The 19,813-nt window shown below is 36.0% G+C and overlaps 1 protein-coding gene across 10 annotated transcripts in view; it reads right to left on the bottom strand.

Moving 5' to 3' along the window:
- Nucleotides 1-13,969: 13,969 nt before the first annotated feature.
- Nucleotides 13,970-19,813, bottom strand: part of CUNH12orf50 (chromosome unknown C12orf50 homolog) — a 37,689-nt gene continuing 31,845 nt past the window's right edge. For 9 of the 10 annotated variants that reach the window (XM_073900548.1, XM_073900551.1, XM_025881237.2 and 6 more), the window contains 4 exons: nucleotides 19,355-19,459; nucleotides 18,885-19,088; nucleotides 16,974-17,066; nucleotides 13,970-14,211 (listed from right to left, as the gene is read on the bottom strand). In XM_073900548.1, the coding sequence (XP_073756649.1) occupies nucleotides 14,186-14,211; nucleotides 16,974-17,066; nucleotides 18,885-19,088; nucleotides 19,355-19,459 (428 nt within the window). In that variant the 3' untranslated portion in view covers nucleotides 13,970-14,185. The remainder of the gene's footprint in view (nucleotides 14,212-16,973; nucleotides 17,067-18,884; nucleotides 19,089-19,354; nucleotides 19,460-19,813) is intronic. The other variant, XM_073900549.1, reaches the window with a different exon arrangement.

The following is a 19,813-nucleotide window of genomic DNA, read 5'->3' as shown; positions in this document are numbered from 1 at the left end:
AGGAAATTATTTTGCATTCACAAGTGAATCATTGTAAGATTTTCTGGATAACCAGTTTAAAGAGATTCCTCCTATTCCTAGTTTGCCAAGAGTTAGCTGGATTCCACAAACTTTGACACATAGAACTTTTATCATTCATTACTGAGTGTATTTCAATTATGTTTCTTTAATTCGTGAGCTATTGATAAATGTGTTAATTTCCACATACATGGGTATCTTTATTCATTTTTTGTTGATTCTAACCAAATTGTATTATCAGAGAGCATGCTATACACATAACAAATTCTTTGAAATTTGTTACAAGTTGCTTTATGACCAAATCTGTGGTCATTTTTCATAAATTACCAATGTGTGTTTGAAAAAAAAAAAGTGCCTTCTTTAGTTGTCAAGTATAGTAGTTGTACAGTTTTCTATTGCTCTATAACAAGTTACCATAAATTAGTCACTTAAAACAAAACTCATTTTTTAGCTCATAGTTCTACCTCTGATCAGAAGTCCATGTATGGCTAGGTTCTCTGATCAGTCTTAGATGGCAGGACTGTATTCCTTTTGGAGGCTCTAGGGAAGAGTCTACTTCCCAGCTTATTCAGGATGTTAACCAAATCCAGTTTTTGCAGTTGTAGGACTGAGGTCTCCATCTTTTTGTTGGCTGTCAACAAAGCTGGGGACCACTCTCAGCAACTTGATACCACCCACACACCTTGTCATGCGGCCTCCTCCATATTCAAAGCCAGCAACAGAGAATCTCCTATGCATTCATTCCCTCCCATGGTTCTAATTCCATTCATCAGGATAAAAATTCAGTACCTTTTAAGGACTTTTTTGATTAGATGAGGACCAGCCAGGATAATCTCACTTTCTTAAGGTCAACTATGCCATGTATCAGAACCTACTCACAGGAATGTTGTCCTATCATATTCACAGTCTTGAATTACATGGGGCATGTACACTAAAGGTGGGGTGGGAATCTTAGACAACATCTTAGAATTCTGCCAGCCATACTAGGCTATGTGTTATTAGGTCAAGCTTACTAATAATCATTTGGTTGAAACTTTTAATATATTTATTTTTTATACTAATCAATTACTGAGCATGTGTTTAAGTCTTTCACTATGTTGACGGTCTTATCAGTTTTACTTGTAGTTCTGTCAACTTTTTCTTTATATATTATGTATTCTTGATAAACAAAAACTTTTATTCATATGTAGTAGCTTTATCTTTAGTAATTCTTTCTGTCTTAATGGTCTTTCATATGATAGTAATATAGCAACATTACCTTTATTTGATTCGTATTCACCAGTGTGTCTTTTTCTCTCATTTTACTTTCAAACTTTCTGTGTTCTGAAGTTTTCTTCTTCTTCTTCTTTTTTTAATCCAGTATAGTTAACATAATGTATGCTAGTTTCAGGTGTACAATATAGTGATTCAACAATTCTATACCTTTCTCAGTACTCATTTTGATAAGTGTACTCTTAATCCCCTTTACCTATTTCACCCATTTCCCCCCACCCACCTTCCCTGTAGTAACCATCAGTTTGTTCTCTATAGTTAAGAGCCAGCTTTTGGTTTGTCTCTTTTTTTGTTTTGTTTCTTAAATCTCACATATGAGTGAAATGATACAGTATTTGTCTTTCTTTGAATGACTCATTTCACTTAGCATTATAGCTAAGCATTATACTCTCTAGATCCATCCATGTTGTTGCAAATAGCAAGATTTTATTATTTCTTTCTTTCTTTTTTTTTAAGATTTTATTTATTTATTTGACAGAGAGAGCCACAGCGAGAGAGGGAACACAAGCAGGGGGAGTGGGAGAGGGAGAAGCAGGCTCCCCACAGAGCAGGGAGCCCGATGTGCGGTTCAATCCCAGGATCCTGGGATCATGACCTGAGCCGAAGGCAGACACTTAATGACTGAGCCACCCAGGCACCCCCAAGATTTTATTCTTTCAATGGCTGAGTAATATTCCATTTATATATATATATATATATATATATATTTCTCACATCTTCTTTATCCATTCATGTATTGATGGACACTTGGGTGGCTTCCATAATTTGGCTGTTGTAAATAATACTGCAATAAATGGGAGTGGGTGCATATATCTTTCAAATTAGTGTTTTTGTATTCTTCGGGTAAATACCCAGTAATGGAATAACTGGATCATATGGTAATTCTATTTTTAATTTTTAGAGGAACCTCCATACTGTTTTCCACAGTAGCTGCACCAGTTTGCATTCCCACCAAAAGTGCACAAGAGGTATTTCCCTCCACATCCTTGCCAACACTGGTTTTTTATGTTTTTGATTTTAGCCATTCTGGTAGGTATGAGGTGATATCTCCTTGTGGTTTTGATTTGCATTTGCCTGATGATTACTGATGTTGAGCATCTTTTCATGTGTCTGTTGGCCATCTGTATGTCTTCTTTGGAAAAATGTTTGTTCATGTGTTCTGCCATTTTTAATCAGATTATTTGGCGTTTTTTTTGGTGCTGAGTTGTGTAAGTTCTTTATATATTTTGGATACTAACCCTGTAATGGATATGTCATTTGCAAATATCTTCCCTCATTCAGTAGGTTGTCTTTTTGTTTTGCTGGTGGTTTCCTTTGCTGTGCAAAAGTTTTTTTTATTTTGAAGTGGTCCCAATAGTTTATTTTTGCTTTTCTTTCCAATTGCCTCCAGAGACATATCTAGAAAAATGTTGCTACAGCTGCTGTCAAAGAAATTACTATCTGTGTTCTCTTCTAGGATTTTTATGGTTTCAGGTCTCACATATAGGTCCTTAATCCATTTTGAGTTTATTTTTGTGTATGATGTGAGAAAGTATTTCATTCTTTTGCACAGAGATGTACAGTTTTCCCAACACAATTTGTTGAAGAGAATTTTTGTCATATTTTTGCCTCCTTTGCCAAAGATTAATTAACTATATAAGTGTGGGTTTTTTCTGGGGTCTCTATTCTGTTCTATTGATCTTTGTGTATTTTTGTGCCAGTACCATACTGTTTTGTTTGCTATAGCTTTGTAGTGTATCTTAAAATCTGGGATTGTAATATTTTCAGTTTTGTTCTTCTTTTTCAAGATTGTTTTTGGCTATGCAGGGTATTTTGTGGTTCCATACAAATTTTAGAATTATTTGTTCAAATTCTGTAAAAAGTGCTGTTGGCATTTTTGATAGGGAATGTATAAATCTGTAGATTTCTTTGGGTGGTATGGACATTTAAACAATATTTGTTCTTCCAATCTATAAGCATGCGGTATTTTTTTTCTATTTGTTTGTGTCATCTTTAATTTCTGTCATCAGCTTTTTATACTTTTCAGAGTACAAGTCTTTCACCTCTTTGCTTAAGTTTATTCCTTGGTATTTTATTATTTTTGGTGCAATTGTAAATGGGATTGTTTCCTTGATTTCTCTTTCTATTACTTCATTATTAATGTATAGAAATGTAATGGATTTCTGTATATTGATTTTGTATCCTGTGACTTTACTGAATTCATTCATCAGTTTTAACAGTATTTTGGTGGAGTCTTTAGGGTTTTCTATATATAGTATCATGTCATCTGACAATAGTGAAAGTGTTACTTATTCCTCACCAATTTGGATGCCTTTTATTTCTTTTTCTTGTCTGATTGCTGTGGCTAAGACTTCTAGTACTATGTTGAATAAGAGTGACGAAAATGGACATCCTTGTCTTGCTCCTGAGCTTAGGGGGAAAGCTCTCGGTTTTTCACCATTGAATATGATGTTAGCTGTGGGTTTTTCACATATTGCCCTTATTATGTTGAAGTATGTTCCCTCTAAACCTACTTTGTTGAAGGTTTTTATCATGAATGGATGTTGTACTTTATCAAATGCTTTTTCTGCATCTATGGAAATGATCATATGGTTTTTATCCTTTCTCTTGTTGACATAATGTATCACATTGCTTGATTTGTGAATATTGAACCACACTTGCATCCTGGGAATAAATCCCACTTGATTGTGATGAGTGATTTTTTAGTGTATTATTGAATTCAATTTCCTAATATTTTGTTGAAGATTTTTTCATCTATATTTATCAGAGATATTGGTCTGTAGGTCTCTTTTTTTTGTAGTGTCTTTATCTGGTTTTGTTATCTAGGGCAGTGTGGCCTTATAGAATGAATTTGGAAGCTTTCCTTCTTTTATTTTTTTGGAATAGTTGAAAAGAATAGGTACTAGCTCTTTTTTAAATATTTGGTAGAATTCACCTATAAAGCCATCTGGTCCTAGACTTTTGTTTGTTGGGAGTTTTTTGATTACTGATTCAGTTTAATTGCTGCTGATTGATCTGTTCAAATTTTCTATTTCTTCCTGATTCAGTTTTGGGAGATTGTATGTTTCTAGGAATTTATCCATTTCTTCTAGGTTGTCCAATTTGCTGGCATGCAATTTTTAATAATATTCTCTTATAATCCTTTGTATTTCTATAGTATTGGTTGTTATGTCTTCTCTTTCATTTCTGATTTTGTTTATTTGAATCCTCTCTCTCTCTCTCTCTCTCTCTTTTTTAATGAGTCTGACTTAAAGCTTTTTTCTATTGAAAGAACCAGCTCCTGGTTTCATTGATCTGTTCTATTGGGTTTTTTGTTTGTTTGTTTGTTTGTGGTTTTGTTTTAGTTTCTACTTTATTTCTCTTCTAATCTTTATTATGTCCTTCCTTCTACTAGTTTTGGGTTTTGTTTTTTCTTTCTTTTTCTAGCTCTTCTAGGTGTAAGGTTAGGTTACTATGTGATTTTTTTTCTTGCATCTTGAGGTAGGTCTATATTGCTATAATTTTTTTTAGAACAGTTTTTGCTGCATCCCAAAGATTCATTTTCATTTGTCTCCCTGATTTTTTCTTTGATTTTTTTGGTTGACTCATTCACTGTTTATAAATTTTTTTTTATTTTATTTTTTATTGAGAGAGAGTGAGAGAGAGCCCACATGTGAACAGGGGTGGGGAGGGGCAGAGGGAGAGGGAGAGAATCTTAAGCCTGACACCAGGCTTGATCTCACAACCCTGAGATCATGACCGGAACCAAAATTAAGAGTCAGATGCTTAACTGACTGAGCCACACAGGCCCCCCTCATTTATTGTTTAGTGGGATGTATTTTAACCTCTGTGTATTTGTGCTCTTTCCAGATTTTTTCTTGTAGTTGATTTCTAGTTTCATAGCATTGTGGTTAGAAAAGATGCATGGTATGACTTCAATGTTTTTGAATTTTTGAGACTTGTTTCGTGGCCTAATATGTGATCTATTCTGGAGAATGTTCCATGTGCACTTGAAAAGAATGTGGATTCTGCTGGTTTAGGATGGAATGTTCTGAATATATCTGTTAGATCACCTGGTCCAATGTGTCATTCAAAGCCACTGTTTCCTTGTTGATTTTCTGTTTGGATATATTGTCCATTGATGTAAGTGGGGTGTTAAAGTCCCCTACTATTATTGTATTACTATCAATTGCTTCCTTTATGCTCATTATTAGATGCTTCCTGTATTTGGACACTCCAATGTTGGGTGCATAAATATTTACAATTATATGTTTTTGTTGGATTGTCCCCTTTATTATTATTATTTTGTGTCCTTCTTTGCCCCATGTGACAGTCTTTGTTTTATAGTCTATTTTGTCTGATATAAGTACTGCTACCCTGGCTTTCTTTTCACTTGTTTGCATGGAAATTGCTTCTCCGTCCCTTTACTTTAAATCTGCATGTGTCTTTAGGTCTAAAATGAGTCCCTTGTAAGCAGCATATAGATGGGTCTTGATATTTTATCCATTCCATCACCCTGTGTCTTTTGATTGGAGGTTTTAGTCCACTTACAAAGTAATTCTTAACCAACTGAGCCACCCAGGAGCCCCGACAAAGTAATTCTTTTTTTTTTTTTTAAAGATTTTATTTATTTTTTGAGAGAGAGAGAATGAGAAAGAGAGAGAGAGCACATGAGAGGGGGGAGGGTCAGAGGGAGAAGCAGACTCCCTGCTGAACAGGGAGCCCGATGCGGGACTTGATCCCGGGACTCCAGGATCATGACCTGAGCCGAAGGCAGTCGCTTAACCGACTGAGCCACCCAGGCGCCCCAAAGTAATTCTTGATAGGTATATACTTGTTACCATTTTGTTACTTATTTTATGGTTGTTCTTGCAGTTATCTTTTTTTCTCTCGTGGTTTGCTGGCTTTCTTTAGTGATACACTTTGATTCCTTTCTCTTTATTTTTTACATATCTATTACTGATTTTTGATTTGTGGTTACCATTAGATTTGTACATAATGTTTTATGCATATAACATTTTATATTAAGTTGATGGTCACTTAAGTTTGAGTCCATTCTTTATTCCTCCCCCACCGCATGCTTTAGGTATATGATGTCATACTTTACATCTTTTATTTTGTGAATTCCTTGAGTGATTTTTATAGATATACTTATTTTTATAGCTTTTATGCTTCCTACTTTTTCTTTCTCCCACTTATGTTCTTTCCTTTCCACTCAAAGAGTCCCCTTACATTTCTTGTATATTCTTCTTCCCATAAACCCCAGGTATTTTTCAAACTGCTGCCTCTATGCTGTATCTCCATTGAGCTGTTTGTTGTGCTATCTCTCTAATTGTGGAGAATCAGTTTCCTGTCATCCTCCTGGCTATCCCAGAGTTGATCCTGCTGATTTTTAAAAGTTCCAGGTGTTAATTCCCACTGATTATAAGAACTCACAAAATTATGCCCCTCGGTTTTCAAAGCCAAATGTTATGGGAATTTGTCTTGCCCCTGAGGGTTCCCCATGCCTTGGGTACCTGGTGTGGTGTCTGTTCCTTTCCCTGCTTCATGCCTGTGGCCTCCCTCCCTCCCATGGATAGTACCACAGATCCATTTAGCTCCAGACTGCATTTTCACCCTTCCTACTCTCTTCCAGTGTGGCCTGTTTTCTACATATAGCTGTGAAGAGTCTGTTCTGCCAGTCTTTGGGTCATTTTCTGGATTACACTGATGTGGGTGTTTCTAGTTCTATCCATAGGATAAGGTCAGCTTAGGAAACTCCAACTCCACCATCTTCCCCCTATACTCTAAAATTTTAAGTGGATGTCTTTGAAATAGTATACAGCTGTATATGAAAATATTTATCAATTAGAATTTTTCTACCTTCACATTGTCATTACTGATATATTTGAATTTATTTTTGGTGCTTTATTTTGTGCTTTTTATAGCACTTTTTCTCTCTTTTTCTCTCTCTTTTTTACTTTTTAAAATTTTCCCTATTCCATCTTATTCCCTTTACCAATTTGGCAGTAATATAGTTTATCTTTCCATGTAGTTATCCTAGAAATTTTAACATGCATAATTAAATAATGTCTACGATTATATCATGTCTTATTCTTTTATGCTGAGTACAGCTATACAGGTAGTGCACTTGCACTTGGATTATGGTTTGAATGGTGCCCCCTTGAATGTACAGAGCATATTGTACATAATCTTACATGTTTAACAAAAATAGAAACAGTTTTCCTTAACTCTGGCCACACATTCTTATAACCTATATATAATTGTTGTATAAGATTTTAGTTCTATCATGATTTTTTGAACTTACAAATTAGAAAACATTGTTATTGATTTATACATTGTTTCCTTAGATTAAGCCATAAATTCATATTCTTTGCTGACCATTCTTTTTGCCCATCAGATTATTTTTATAAATCACTTCCCTTCTTCATGAAGAATTTACTTCAGAAGTAAATTTAGTAACTTGGCAAAGATTTCAGTTTTGATTTGTTTAAAAGATTTTTATTTATCTCACATTCTTGAAAAGTGATTGGGAATTCTTGTCTAGACTGATAAATATTTTCTTTCAGTGCTTTGATTATTTCATTGTTGTCTGGATCTGCTGCTATGTAGAATTCTAATATGAACATAATATTTCTTCTTTTGTTCATAAATTGTCTTTTCTTTCTATTTGCTTTAAGATGTTACTTTTGATGTACAACAGTCTAAGGTAGATGGCACAGATATGAGTTTCTTTTTGTTCATTTTTTTTGACCCAGTGGGCTTCCTGAATCTGAGGGTGGTGTTTTTCAACAATTCTGAAACATTTCCAACCATTCTCTTATCTTTCCCTCATTTTCTCTTTTGTCACCTCTGGAATTCCAGTTCTCTCTTTACCTTTCATATTTTTCATTTTTTAGTCTCTGTGATATATTATGAATAACTTATTCAAATATATCCTTCAGTTTATACTTTCTTCAGCAATTTCTTATCTTTGTTTACCCTATCCTTTATTTTTCCACTTCTATTTTATTTTCACTTTTAAATGTTCTATATAGTTCCTTTTCAAATATTTTTGGCCAATACTGTTAGTTTTTTGTCAATTCTTCATATTTTCAATGCATTATTTTATTTTTTTTAATTATTAAAGGACTCAATATTTTTTGCAAGTCTTATTCCATATATCATTGCTACTGCTGACTAATGGTTGTTTACATCTGTTTAATTTTTTAATTATAGGTTTGCAAAACTTGGAATTTTATCTTTGGCAATTCCTTAATATCTGAATTTAGAGAAAAGAAACCAGAAATGATTTACATTTACTTCATCCAAGTGCCTGGGGCACTACCAATTTGAGAACACTTTATACTACAAACTACATTTTTCACTTGAAGTTTGTTGGGACATTTTGATAATGTGGATTCAAATCCAAAAGTCACTTGAAAAAAAACTTAAGTCTTGAAAATTTTAAGAGAAGAGGATATGTATTCACGGTATCTCTGTCTATAAGCTAAGTATTCTTTTTCTAGTTTCCTCTCTGAGCATTTCATCTGTACTGTGTCCTGGCTTTTTGTGAAGTATTTCATCCTGTCCCCAACTCTGTTCATGCCTTAGACATTGTTTCTTATTGTCCAGTTTGTGGACCACTAAGGTCCAAACTCTATGGCACCAGGAATCTGCAGATACCCCAAGGCAGACACCAGCTTTCATGCTTCCTTATTCTTCTGGATTCCCTCCTTGTCATTCTGGCTTCTGAGGAAATCTTTTTCTTTCCTTCCTGCTCAGACATGCACTGAAGGAGATGTTTTTGTTTTACATTGTGTTGTTTCTAAAGGTGGCATATTTAGGTATGTTCTTACAGAAAGGGCTGTTCTCTGAATAAATATTTTACCATATTGCTGGAAACTGAAGATTTGTATTTTCATTCTTTACAATGAATTATGTTTTCATAGAAGCTACAATTTACTGGGTAGTTACTGTTTTTAGGCACTATACTAAATTCTATCATCTTATTATTACAACAATTAATAATGTAATACCGGAACAAAAAAGCATGAAAATACTGGAGAAAATATGACCACTTAAGAGATGCTAGTGCTGCCTTTGTCTATGAAGCTATTCTAGCTAGATCTTAGGCTTACTTTGCTTCAGATTCTTAATATTAAAGAGTAGAAGACAGACTAAACAAGACTGAATAACTTTCCCAAGTCGTTCTTTGGTTAATAGCAAAGAGCAAAGGTATGCGTTACTGTTCACAGAATGGGGCACGGAGCTTCTGGTTTTGCCCAAGGCTTCCTTAAAATCCAGAACAGTTCTACACTACAATAAGCCTCTGAATTACCTAGGCGGTGCAGAATCAAGGAATTAGAAATTATTTAGGGATCACATATTTGTCCAGTACATTTTCCATCTGAGATATATTCGAAAATATAATTAGCACTAATCCTTCTGCTCAACCTGGCTTTTTCACTGTAATGACAAATCTCTGGCAAAAGGCCAGATTCCTGTTACAGCTAGTAGACTTTCTTGTTCTGTCCACTGTTTGCATAAAGAAGGAAACTATTAGTGTTAAGATCCCACCTGCTACTGTTGCTTTTCTGCGTGTGTGTGCTAAGTGGGCTGAGACTATCCCCAATATTTGCAGAGCGAGGAACAAGAGTAGATAGGGAGATCCACATGTCATATATTTAAGTATTTTAAAGTTATAAATTAAGCTAACAACCCCACATAATGACTAGAAGATCAGGTTTGTGTTTAGAATTCTGGGACAATTCAGAATTCTGCACCGGAAACTGGAAGCATGAAGAGCTTCAGTCTCCTGGAACAAGATGCATCCCTCTTTTCTTCCCCTTCCCTCCTATGTCCTAATGTTCAAAAGACCCCATACACATGTATGGACAGGACAACTCACAGTCTCCACTTCCATCAACACCCTGAAAATAGCTTCCCCTTCTCCAACCCTTTGACAGCAAGGACCCTTTGGAGTTCTGTCTTAGGGGAGAGACCCATATAGCCCAAGAAATAGGCTCAAGATGATTTGAGCAGTGAAATCTGGCATCTGTGATACTAGCGCATACTCTAGAAGGAGGAGCATGTCTCCATATAGATATGTCTCCATGGCCCTGCAGAGTCCTTGCCTAGTATAAGTCTTTCAAAACATAAAAATCTTGGCAATTGTCCCTCACTCCTTTGTTAAGGTCTGTACTGGTTGAGGCAAGGAAAAGGAACCTCAGAGATAGGTATTAGAGTGTTCAACAAATATTAAATGACTATTGTATGCCAGATGGAACGGATATAAAGAAGGAAAGAGACTGTTCTTTCCTTGAAAACATTCATCACCTAATAGAAGAAATAAGCTAATCACTATGCATAATATAATTGCATAATGGAATGTAGGTGTGTGTCCAAGTAAAAAAGTTCACTGCAAAACTGGTATTCTCAGCAACACCTCTCTGGAGAGCAAAAAGAATTTCTCTCCAACCTAAAGCAGAAGGTAACTGCTCCTGAAAAGTTAACAGTTCATCCTTTATCCCACAGTGGTGCCAGTATGGGGTACAGGCCAATACTTTATGCAGTGGCACTCCTGCTCATAAGAAGGAATGCTAGCAGCAAGGAAATATTTGAGAGATCTTGTGACTAGTCAATACCAAGCTAGATTTTCACTTGAAATATCTGTGAAGCATGCCTTTTCTATATTCCCATAGCACCTATTCTATACCTCTTGTACAGCACACATCATATTATATAAATGCTTAAATCACTATTTGCATGACATGAGAAACATTTAGAGGGAAAGACTTCATTTATCTTTGTATCTATAGGATCTAGCAGACAGCTTCACCGCAGAGGGTGTTCTTTCAACATGTGTTGAGTGAATTCTTGCTACAGACCGAATATGTGTTCCCCCCCCAACCCCGCACATTCATATGTGGAGATCCTAACCCCCCATGCGGGGCCTTTGGGAAGTGAGTAGGTTATGAGGGTGGAGCCTTCATAAATGGGATTAGTGATCTTGCAACAGGGACCCCAGAGAGCTCCCTCTTCCCTTCCACCACGTGAAGACATAGCAAGAAGTCATCTATGAATCAGGAAGTGGACCCTCACCAGACACCAAATCTGCAGGTGCCTCGATCTTCGACTTCTCAGTCTCCAGAATTATGATAAATAAATGTTTGTTGTTTAATACCACCTAGTCTATGGTATTTTGTCATAGCAGCCCAAATGGACTAACACAATTACAGTTATGTTTACACAAAATAAATTGCATTTAGAATGTAGTACTATAAAAAAAAAATATTGTCCTGGGGGCACCATTATCATTTTCTGATGTAACTGTGTTTTCTTTCTTGCCTTGGTTATCAGAAAACTCAAATGTAATACAATATACGTAGTTTGATATTTGCTTTTTCCTTATTTTATGAGGAAAAGACATGGATATGAACAACATAGCTCTACCACTCTTAAGGAAGGGCCAAAAAACAGTCATGGGGAAGAAACCTTGACTATGAGTTTTACTGTCATGACTCTGAAGTTGTTATCACTGGCCCAGAGTGGTCCAGAGTGGCTTTGGAGTAAGTTGGGCCCTGAGGAAAAGAAGTATAATCAGATATTTAACCAGTCTAGTGGAGTGAAGAGAATAGGCTAGAGTCACAGGCACAGATGGTCCCATCCTGCCTTTGTCACTTACAAATTATATGACTACTCAGTGCCTAAGTTTCTCATTAATGGGGGCAATAATAACTCCTCTGTTTATTTTTTGTGGGTTGGGGTACTAATGTTTCTATGAGTTATTTCATGTAGTATAGTGCCTGCTATGTAGTAACAACTATTAGTTTTATTGTGCATAAGGAAAGGTAGTTGTGGTAGGCAGAAAAGTGATGCCCCAAGAAGCCCACACCCTGATCCCTGGAATCTATGAATACGTTAGAGTATATGGCAAAGGGGAATTAAGGTTGCTACTCACCTCACCCTAAAATAGTGAGACTATCTGAGGTTATCCATGGAGATTAATTAATTAATTTGTCACTTTTGCTAGGCCACATTGCCCCAATATTTAGTCATACATTATTCTAGATGTTTCTGTAAGGATATTTTTAGTTGGGATTTACACTTAAATTGGTGGACTTTAAGTAAAGCAAATTGCTCTCCATAATATGGATGGGCCTCATCTTAAATAGCATAAAAGGCTGACCTTCTCAAGTGAAAAGGAATTTTCCATCAGATTGCCTTCAGATTCCAATGAGTCTCCAGCTTGCTGGCCTCCTCCATCAGATTTGAGATTTGTCAAGCCTCAAGTCAAATCTTTAAAATAAATCTATATATAAAATATATATTCATACAAAATATGAATATATTAAAAATTATATATATATATCCTCTATTTATTGTTTCTTTGGAGAATCCTAACACAGATTTTGGTACTAAGAGTGACTCTATAGGAACAGAATCTAAAGATGAGTCTTCTGAATTGGTTCTGGGATTTCTGGAATTTGCTGTCTAATCTGATTAGATTTAAAGACTCTAATGACTCTATTTTTAGTAGTAAAGAGAGCCCTGATCATTCATGGTGTGATATGGCACTAGAAATACACAAAATATCACCATTGTATACTCACGAACACTTGAGAGGCAAGGATCTTGAATTCCTAGCTCACACATCACATAAATTATCTGAAAGCTGCCCTGAAAAAAGATCCTTATCTTTCATAGGCACAGGACTTACTACTCCACAAGCTGGAATCACATCTATAAAATGTTTTAAAAATAAAAGATTTCTAAACTTACACTCTGATGAACCCCTCCATAAATATTGAATAAGAGGTGACTAATAACCACAAGATGTGTGTAAATATAAAGACAAGGTGTCACAAAGTCTTAGTGAAATTCTGAGCTTTAATAAACTCAGAAGTATAAATGCTACAAACTTACAAAAACAGCATTTGAAAGGTCAATCACAAATATTGCTGTCATACTGGTCTTTGAGTTTGAAGAATAAATTCTCAATTTTAAGTTCTTGTTTCAGTCATTCTGCAGATGAATTTTTTTAAATTAATTAAAAATTTATTATTCTAAACAAATGCAAAAGAAAATGGAAATAAGATTTCAAATGATGTCTCTCTTTCAATTATAAGCATTTATACTTCTAGAGTTACTTAAAGCCTTAAAATCTCCCATACTTTTGAGACATCACATTGTTAACTCACTTTTTTTTTTCTTTTACAAATCCTTTTCTTTAATATATTCATATAATTTTTCTGTTCTTGGTAAGAAAATGTTTATTTTTCAGCTTTGAATCTCACACATCTCAGCAGGTAGATTTTGTAGTTGCCAATTAAAAGACATTGTTCAGCACTCCCCTGCATAATAAACCAATATTTTTTTTTCTTTTTACAACACATCAAAGTGTATTTCTATTGGAATTCCTCTAACATACTCATCACCAAAATGTAACCCTGAGACTTCATTGAATTTGTTTGCACTTTATCTGTTATTAACACTGAGGGCCCAGCTTAAAATCTAGGTAAAGAAAGAAAATGGGAGGTTTCTTCTGTAAAGAATGTTGCAAAACAGAGATCAAAGACACAGTTTCATTTCTCAGTCTGTGCAATCTAACTTAGCTTACAATTAAAGAATGATTTTAATTGTCAAACTTTTAAATTTTATTAAATGTTTGTGGCAATGCATTGAATGAATTCCAGACCTATATAAATACACAGGCAGCTGTTTGTAATTTGCATTTTTATCAGTTTTGAAACAGCACAATGTACTTCCTGCATCTTATTTTCAGAATCTGCATTTTATCATCTTTGGCTACCCAGTATATAGTATGGAGTACTTGAAATATCTCATTCTTTGAATTTTCATTTTTGATTGTAAATCAGATGATATCTGGCACTTTTCTCTTTTCTCATTTTTCCTCTTCTCTCAACCTCCAGATTTACTTGCTCCCATTTCTTCTTGGCTCTAATAATAAAACACACAAAATACTTCAATTATTTTCTTTTTTGGCATTCTTCAAGATACCAACGTTCTGCATTTCTTGGGCTAATTACTTACCATACATCTAAAGGCAAAACAAAACCTAAGCTCATTGTTTAATTCATAGATTTTCCAAAGTGCTATTCATACTAATTCCATTTCTTTCCAAAGCTTACTGTGTTTTGAATTTGGATGGAGGGATGAAAAGAGATGGAAATAATACTACATATAAGGCTGTACCTGCACCCAGAATGAACAGAATGAATGTTCCATCCTACAGAGATAGGCACCTCCAGTCACACCAGCTGTATCCTTATCAGAAAGGACATCTGGCCCCAAGGGAAGGCTGACATCTCTAATCGCCTTCAAATCCTCTCGTTGGTTCCCACACATTTTCCTCTCCTGCTGTATTATCCTTATAGCATCGGACAACATTTTCCCAAAAGGCTCCTCTCGCCCATTTACACGACTACGTCCTTGGCTCTGAGATATTCCTTAGCGGAATAGACTAGCGGCAGCTTGTGCTTTCAGCTTCCTCTCTCCAGCAGTCCATCTGTCCCCTGGGAAATGCTGAAATCGCTCCTCTGTGCCCTAGCACGAAATGCAGGGGGCAGGAAACACAAGCTAATCTTTCTCTAGTCTGATGATGACAGCAACAGTTGGAAAGGAAAGGAATTTAGGGGTTACAAATTTCCCAGTCAAAAGCCCAGGGAAGTAAGAAAACGATTTTTATAATTCTATTTAATTTCTTGACTCTAAGTCCCCATTTTGCCTGATATAGAAAACTTATCTAGTCCTTTGCACATAGACTTAGTCCAATTCAGTGATTTCTTAGTTATTTCACATTTGTATTTCAACCACATTCAGATTTGAAATTCTTTCTCGGGACTTTTTTTTCCCCCTCCCTCTCCCATCTCCCTGCTGCTTATCCTAATTTCTAGGGTTGGTACAGGGGAGAATGATCGCCACTTTGTGACAGCTAGGAAGAGAATATTATCTCAACAATCATGGGTCTCCACATGGCCTGGGTCCGGTGCTGGTGAATGGTGGCCCAGACAACATAGCATAAGGTTTCTCAAACTTTAATGTGCATCTCAATCACCTGGGGGACTTGTTAATATGCAGATTTTAATTCAGTAGGTCTGCTATGGAGATTCCACATTTCCAACAAACTCTCAGGTTATGTCGTTACTGGTTGCCCTCAGACAGCACTTCAAGTCATAAGTAACAAGTGGATGATTTGGGTTATAATCGGCTCCCTGGCAGAGCAATCTTTTGAGATTCTAGTTGAGTCCTCCCCTCCAATAGGACCGAACCACAAAGGCCATCTTTCTGATGCTATGGTTGCAGCCCCAGCCAGGAGACTTTGTGTAGACCCGCTGGCCCTTTCCTAGGAACTCACTCTCACTTGAAACTCACAAGAATATGTGATGCCTTCCCAAGCAAATGTGGGGCTTGGGAATCCCAAGAGACTTTCTCCAGCCCTCTCTCATGTTAGACATGGCTTACTCCCCCCAACTCCCACCAATACGTGGCACTGCTAAATTCTCTCCAAAGCTTTTCTCCCTTGGCTGTATCTGGGAAGTGCAATGCAGATCCTCCTTATGCTCAGAGTTTTATAAACCTCAAAGGGAAATCCATCACACCCACAAGGAAAGCACAGGAGCAAAAGGTGCAGCTCAACAATTGTAGTTTTAGCCAGGATTTCTACCAACTTTTCATCTCCTTCCCCCCAAAATTAAGTACAATCACATGTGAAAACCCAGAGTAAGCTCAGAGAAAATATAGTCAAGGAAATAGCATGGCAGCAGAGTTCTCTTAGAGTACCATATGATTTGGAAAGAAATGGGAAAAAAAAGAAAAGCAACTGACTTCATAGTTAAAGTCAAGAGTTTTGAGAAATACTACTTAACATCTCAGTTTTTGTTTTTTGAAAGTGGACAGTTCCTAATCTGGATGTCTTTGGGTTCATTCTGGGAAGCTCTTATATAAAAGTTTATAGATTTCAGATGATTCTGAAAGTTCTAGGCTAAAGATGTAAGTAGGAACTCCCTATTTAGAACTTTTTCTGAAAGATTCATTTTTCTGGAGTAACTGAAACCATTTTATCCTGTGTGGTTTTCCAAACCTACTGTGCCAGCCCCAGGATAAGCTTGGAGAAGACATCAAGCTTTTTAGCAAAAGAACCACCTGAGGTCAGGTCTGCTTCAAACCTCTACCCTGGGGAGGTTCCCGATTCCCATACTCTCCCAGAGAACAGAGCACAACAAGGGGGACACCATAGTCACTCAGAACCTCCTGGCCTGGAAACTTCATCTTAGGTGCCCTGTTAGTCTGCACCAGCCAATATTTGTCCATGGTGGATATAGTAGGGCTTTAATATTTTGTGTCAAAATATGGTTTTATATATTTGCTTTGTAGTTCAACAAAGAATGAATTTTAACATATAATTGGTGCAACTGTTGCTTGTCTCTAAGGATAGAAGTATATCAAAAGATTTCTGATGACATAAAAATAGGCAAAGGAGAACACAATAAAACAAAGTAAGATTAAATTGCTAGTAGACAAGATATCTACTGAATTCCAAGTAATTGTGTTCATAAAGCATGAAAATTTCCTAAATTTTTCTAAAATATGTTTCCTGACCTTGAAACTTAAAAACTTGTCATTTGAAAAAAACAAACAAACAAAAAAAACTTGTCATTTGTTTTTAGAATGATACATTAAAATTACTAGTAAATATTTACCTGTATATATCTTTTCAGTTTTTGAATATGTTTTTGAAAAAGGAATTCTTTTTCGCCAGGCTGAACCATTATATGATGTTGACATATATTTATCTGAGAAAAAAGAAGACAGGAATTAAATATTTTATAACTTCATATTCCAAGAGTGTCTCAAAGTTATAAATATCTCAGAGATGAAGCTGTTCTCTAAGTAATTTATTTTAGCATTTCAAAACTAAGGCATCAGGGACCCAAGTGAGTTTATTAAGACCATTTTTGATGGGGTGCCTGGGTGGCTCAGTTGGTTAAGAATCTGCCTTGAGCTCAGGTCATGACCTCAGGTTCCTGGGATGGAGCCCTGTGTCAAGCTCCCTGCTCGGTGGGGAGTCTGCTTGTCTCCCTCTACCTCTGTCCCTCCACCCCTGCTCGTGCTCTCTCTCTCAAATAAATAAATAAAATCTTAAAAAAAAAAGACCATTTATGTTATCAGTGAACATGGATGATTATGCACCTCTTAACTGGCTGTCAAGTTCTTCAAATAAGGGTCTTTCCCATGAGGCTAAGCTACGGGAGAGTATGATATCTGGATGTGATCAAAATACTTCATTGCCTTGCTATACAACACAATTCTGCTAATGCTTATAGAAGAAAGAAAGAAAAAGAAGAAAAGATCTAGAAGGCACCGCCAATTCCCTTTACTTTCTATGAAGTGACTCCCATGATGGCAGGGAATACTCGACCATAGTGAATGCACTGTCCCAGGAAACCAAAGCCTTGATATACTGACTTGGTTCTTTAATATCTACTTTCCTCTGACAACTTTATATTTGAACTATTATCTAACAATGTTGTATTTGTGTTTTTAAGTACTACTATGCAGCTATGGTTCTCAAAGCGTGGCTCATAATAATACTAAGAATTTATTTGCTTTTTTTCCTTGTTAACATTTGCTCTAATGGCACGAAAGCAATAGTGAGCATAACTGTGACCACCTTAACACAAATCCAGACAACCATTCACTCCCAGTAAAATAATAATAAAATAATAATAATAAGACTGTATCATCCAAGAATACCCTTATTTTTATATATAAATCCATATGTCATTTTATTCTAAAACAAATAGAAGAAATACAATTTAAAGAAAGCTAACTTCTATTTAAATTATAAAAGAAAGGACCTAAGAGAGACATTGAAGTTTTACTTATGTTTCAGAAAGTACAGAACATTCAGAACCCCACAAACTAGACTGGGAACACAAGAAAATACACGCATGAAATTAGAGGGAATTAAGTTGCCTCGTGTTAAGTTGAGAGAACTGAAACCCAATTTCCAAAGAACAAAATTCATCCAAGACAGGAAGAAAAGATATAGTTCCCTCCTCCCTGGTAGCCTTGTACTTAATGACATATACTATGACTTTGCCTATTACATGATGAAATAATTTAGGAGCAATCTGCGCATGGTGGGAGAGATGAGAGGTTGTCAAAAATATTGCAGTTAATCCCCAAACTAACCCTTTCAGAAAGTAATCATGAAGGCTTAAAGAAAAGCCAAGGCACTAGCCTGAATGTGATGATTGAACAATGCGGTTACTGGAACAAGAAAATGTCAACCATTTGAAAACAATCCTCAAGAGTGAAATAAAGCTATCCAGGGGGGACAAAGTGCAGTGCTATGAGAAAAAACTCTAGTGAGGTTTAATGTCTAGTTGTCTGCACCCAACACGTTTTCTAACATATTCTTTAAACTATGTGCATTCCTGCTTATGGGAGAAATCCTCTCACCAGTTTTCTGAGATGTCCTGGTGTGGCGAGGCCTGGAAACAGAACAGGGAGTGGGGGGTGGCGGTGAAGATTAGTTGGACCATCACGTAATTCCATGGGGATGCAAACCGTGGACATGAGTAAATCACATACCAAAAGAGCTTTACCTGGACAGAGGCTGAATTTGGGTTCCTTGTTAACATCGACTTTATTGTAGGACCCATTTGTGGGCCTGCTGCGGGGGGGTGCACTCAGTGAGACGGTCCTGATAGCATCTCTCTGAACGTGGATATAGGATGCATTCTCAGCATTTCTGTTTTTATTATTGCGATGGTAACTCATTTTATTTTTGGGATTTGGGGCCTGTACTGCTGTAAAGGAAAGGGGGAAGGGAGTGAGGGATAAAACAAACTGGTATCATACCCATAAATAACATACCGCAGGTTAAATGTTTGATAGCACTATGGAAGGCAATGTGTGCAAAAAGAACTAAATTTATAGGAGTTGGGTTGACATCTAAAATAGCATGTTACACAACAGCAATTTGTTTTTCGAGTAGGAAATACTAATTTATATTTGATTTCTTAATTCCATTGCAAATTATAATCTAGAAATATCGAATATGTAGATACTTTACCTCTCCGCATTCCTGGGCCAGGAAAATTCTTTGGTTCATCATAAATCCATTTTCTTTTTTTCACACCTTTAAAGTGAGGCTTCCTCACTGGCTGGACATCATTCACTTGAAGAAGATACAAATTTTTACAGTTTTTTAAGAGATGCTTTCATCTGAAAATTACTGTAGGTGATAATTACATATCTGTGCATTCACATGTCAAGCAAGAGAAAAAAATAAATGCACTACTCTAATACTTTACTTTCTAGAACAAAGGGTGACTTATTTCTTAAAGCACCCCCCACCCCACCCCAAAAAAAACTAACCTGGAAATTGATTGATAAGAAAATTTTCAATATGTAGCATTCCTCAGGGAAAAAATGCTCTTCCCCAAAGGAATGTGTAAATTGTTTAAAAGACTATAAAATTACATTCCAAATTAACTATATATCTTATTATGTTATTTTTAAGTGGTTTTAG

The sequence above is a fragment of the Callorhinus ursinus genome, unplaced genomic scaffold (assembly GCF_003265705.2).
Source record: "Callorhinus ursinus isolate GAN/ISIS: 27379988/994484 unplaced genomic scaffold, GSC_fseal_2.0 scaffold14, whole genome shotgun sequence".
Classification (NCBI taxonomy): Eukaryota; Metazoa; Chordata; class Mammalia; order Carnivora; family Otariidae; genus Callorhinus; species Callorhinus ursinus.
This window is presented reverse-complemented; position numbering and strand designations above follow the sequence as displayed.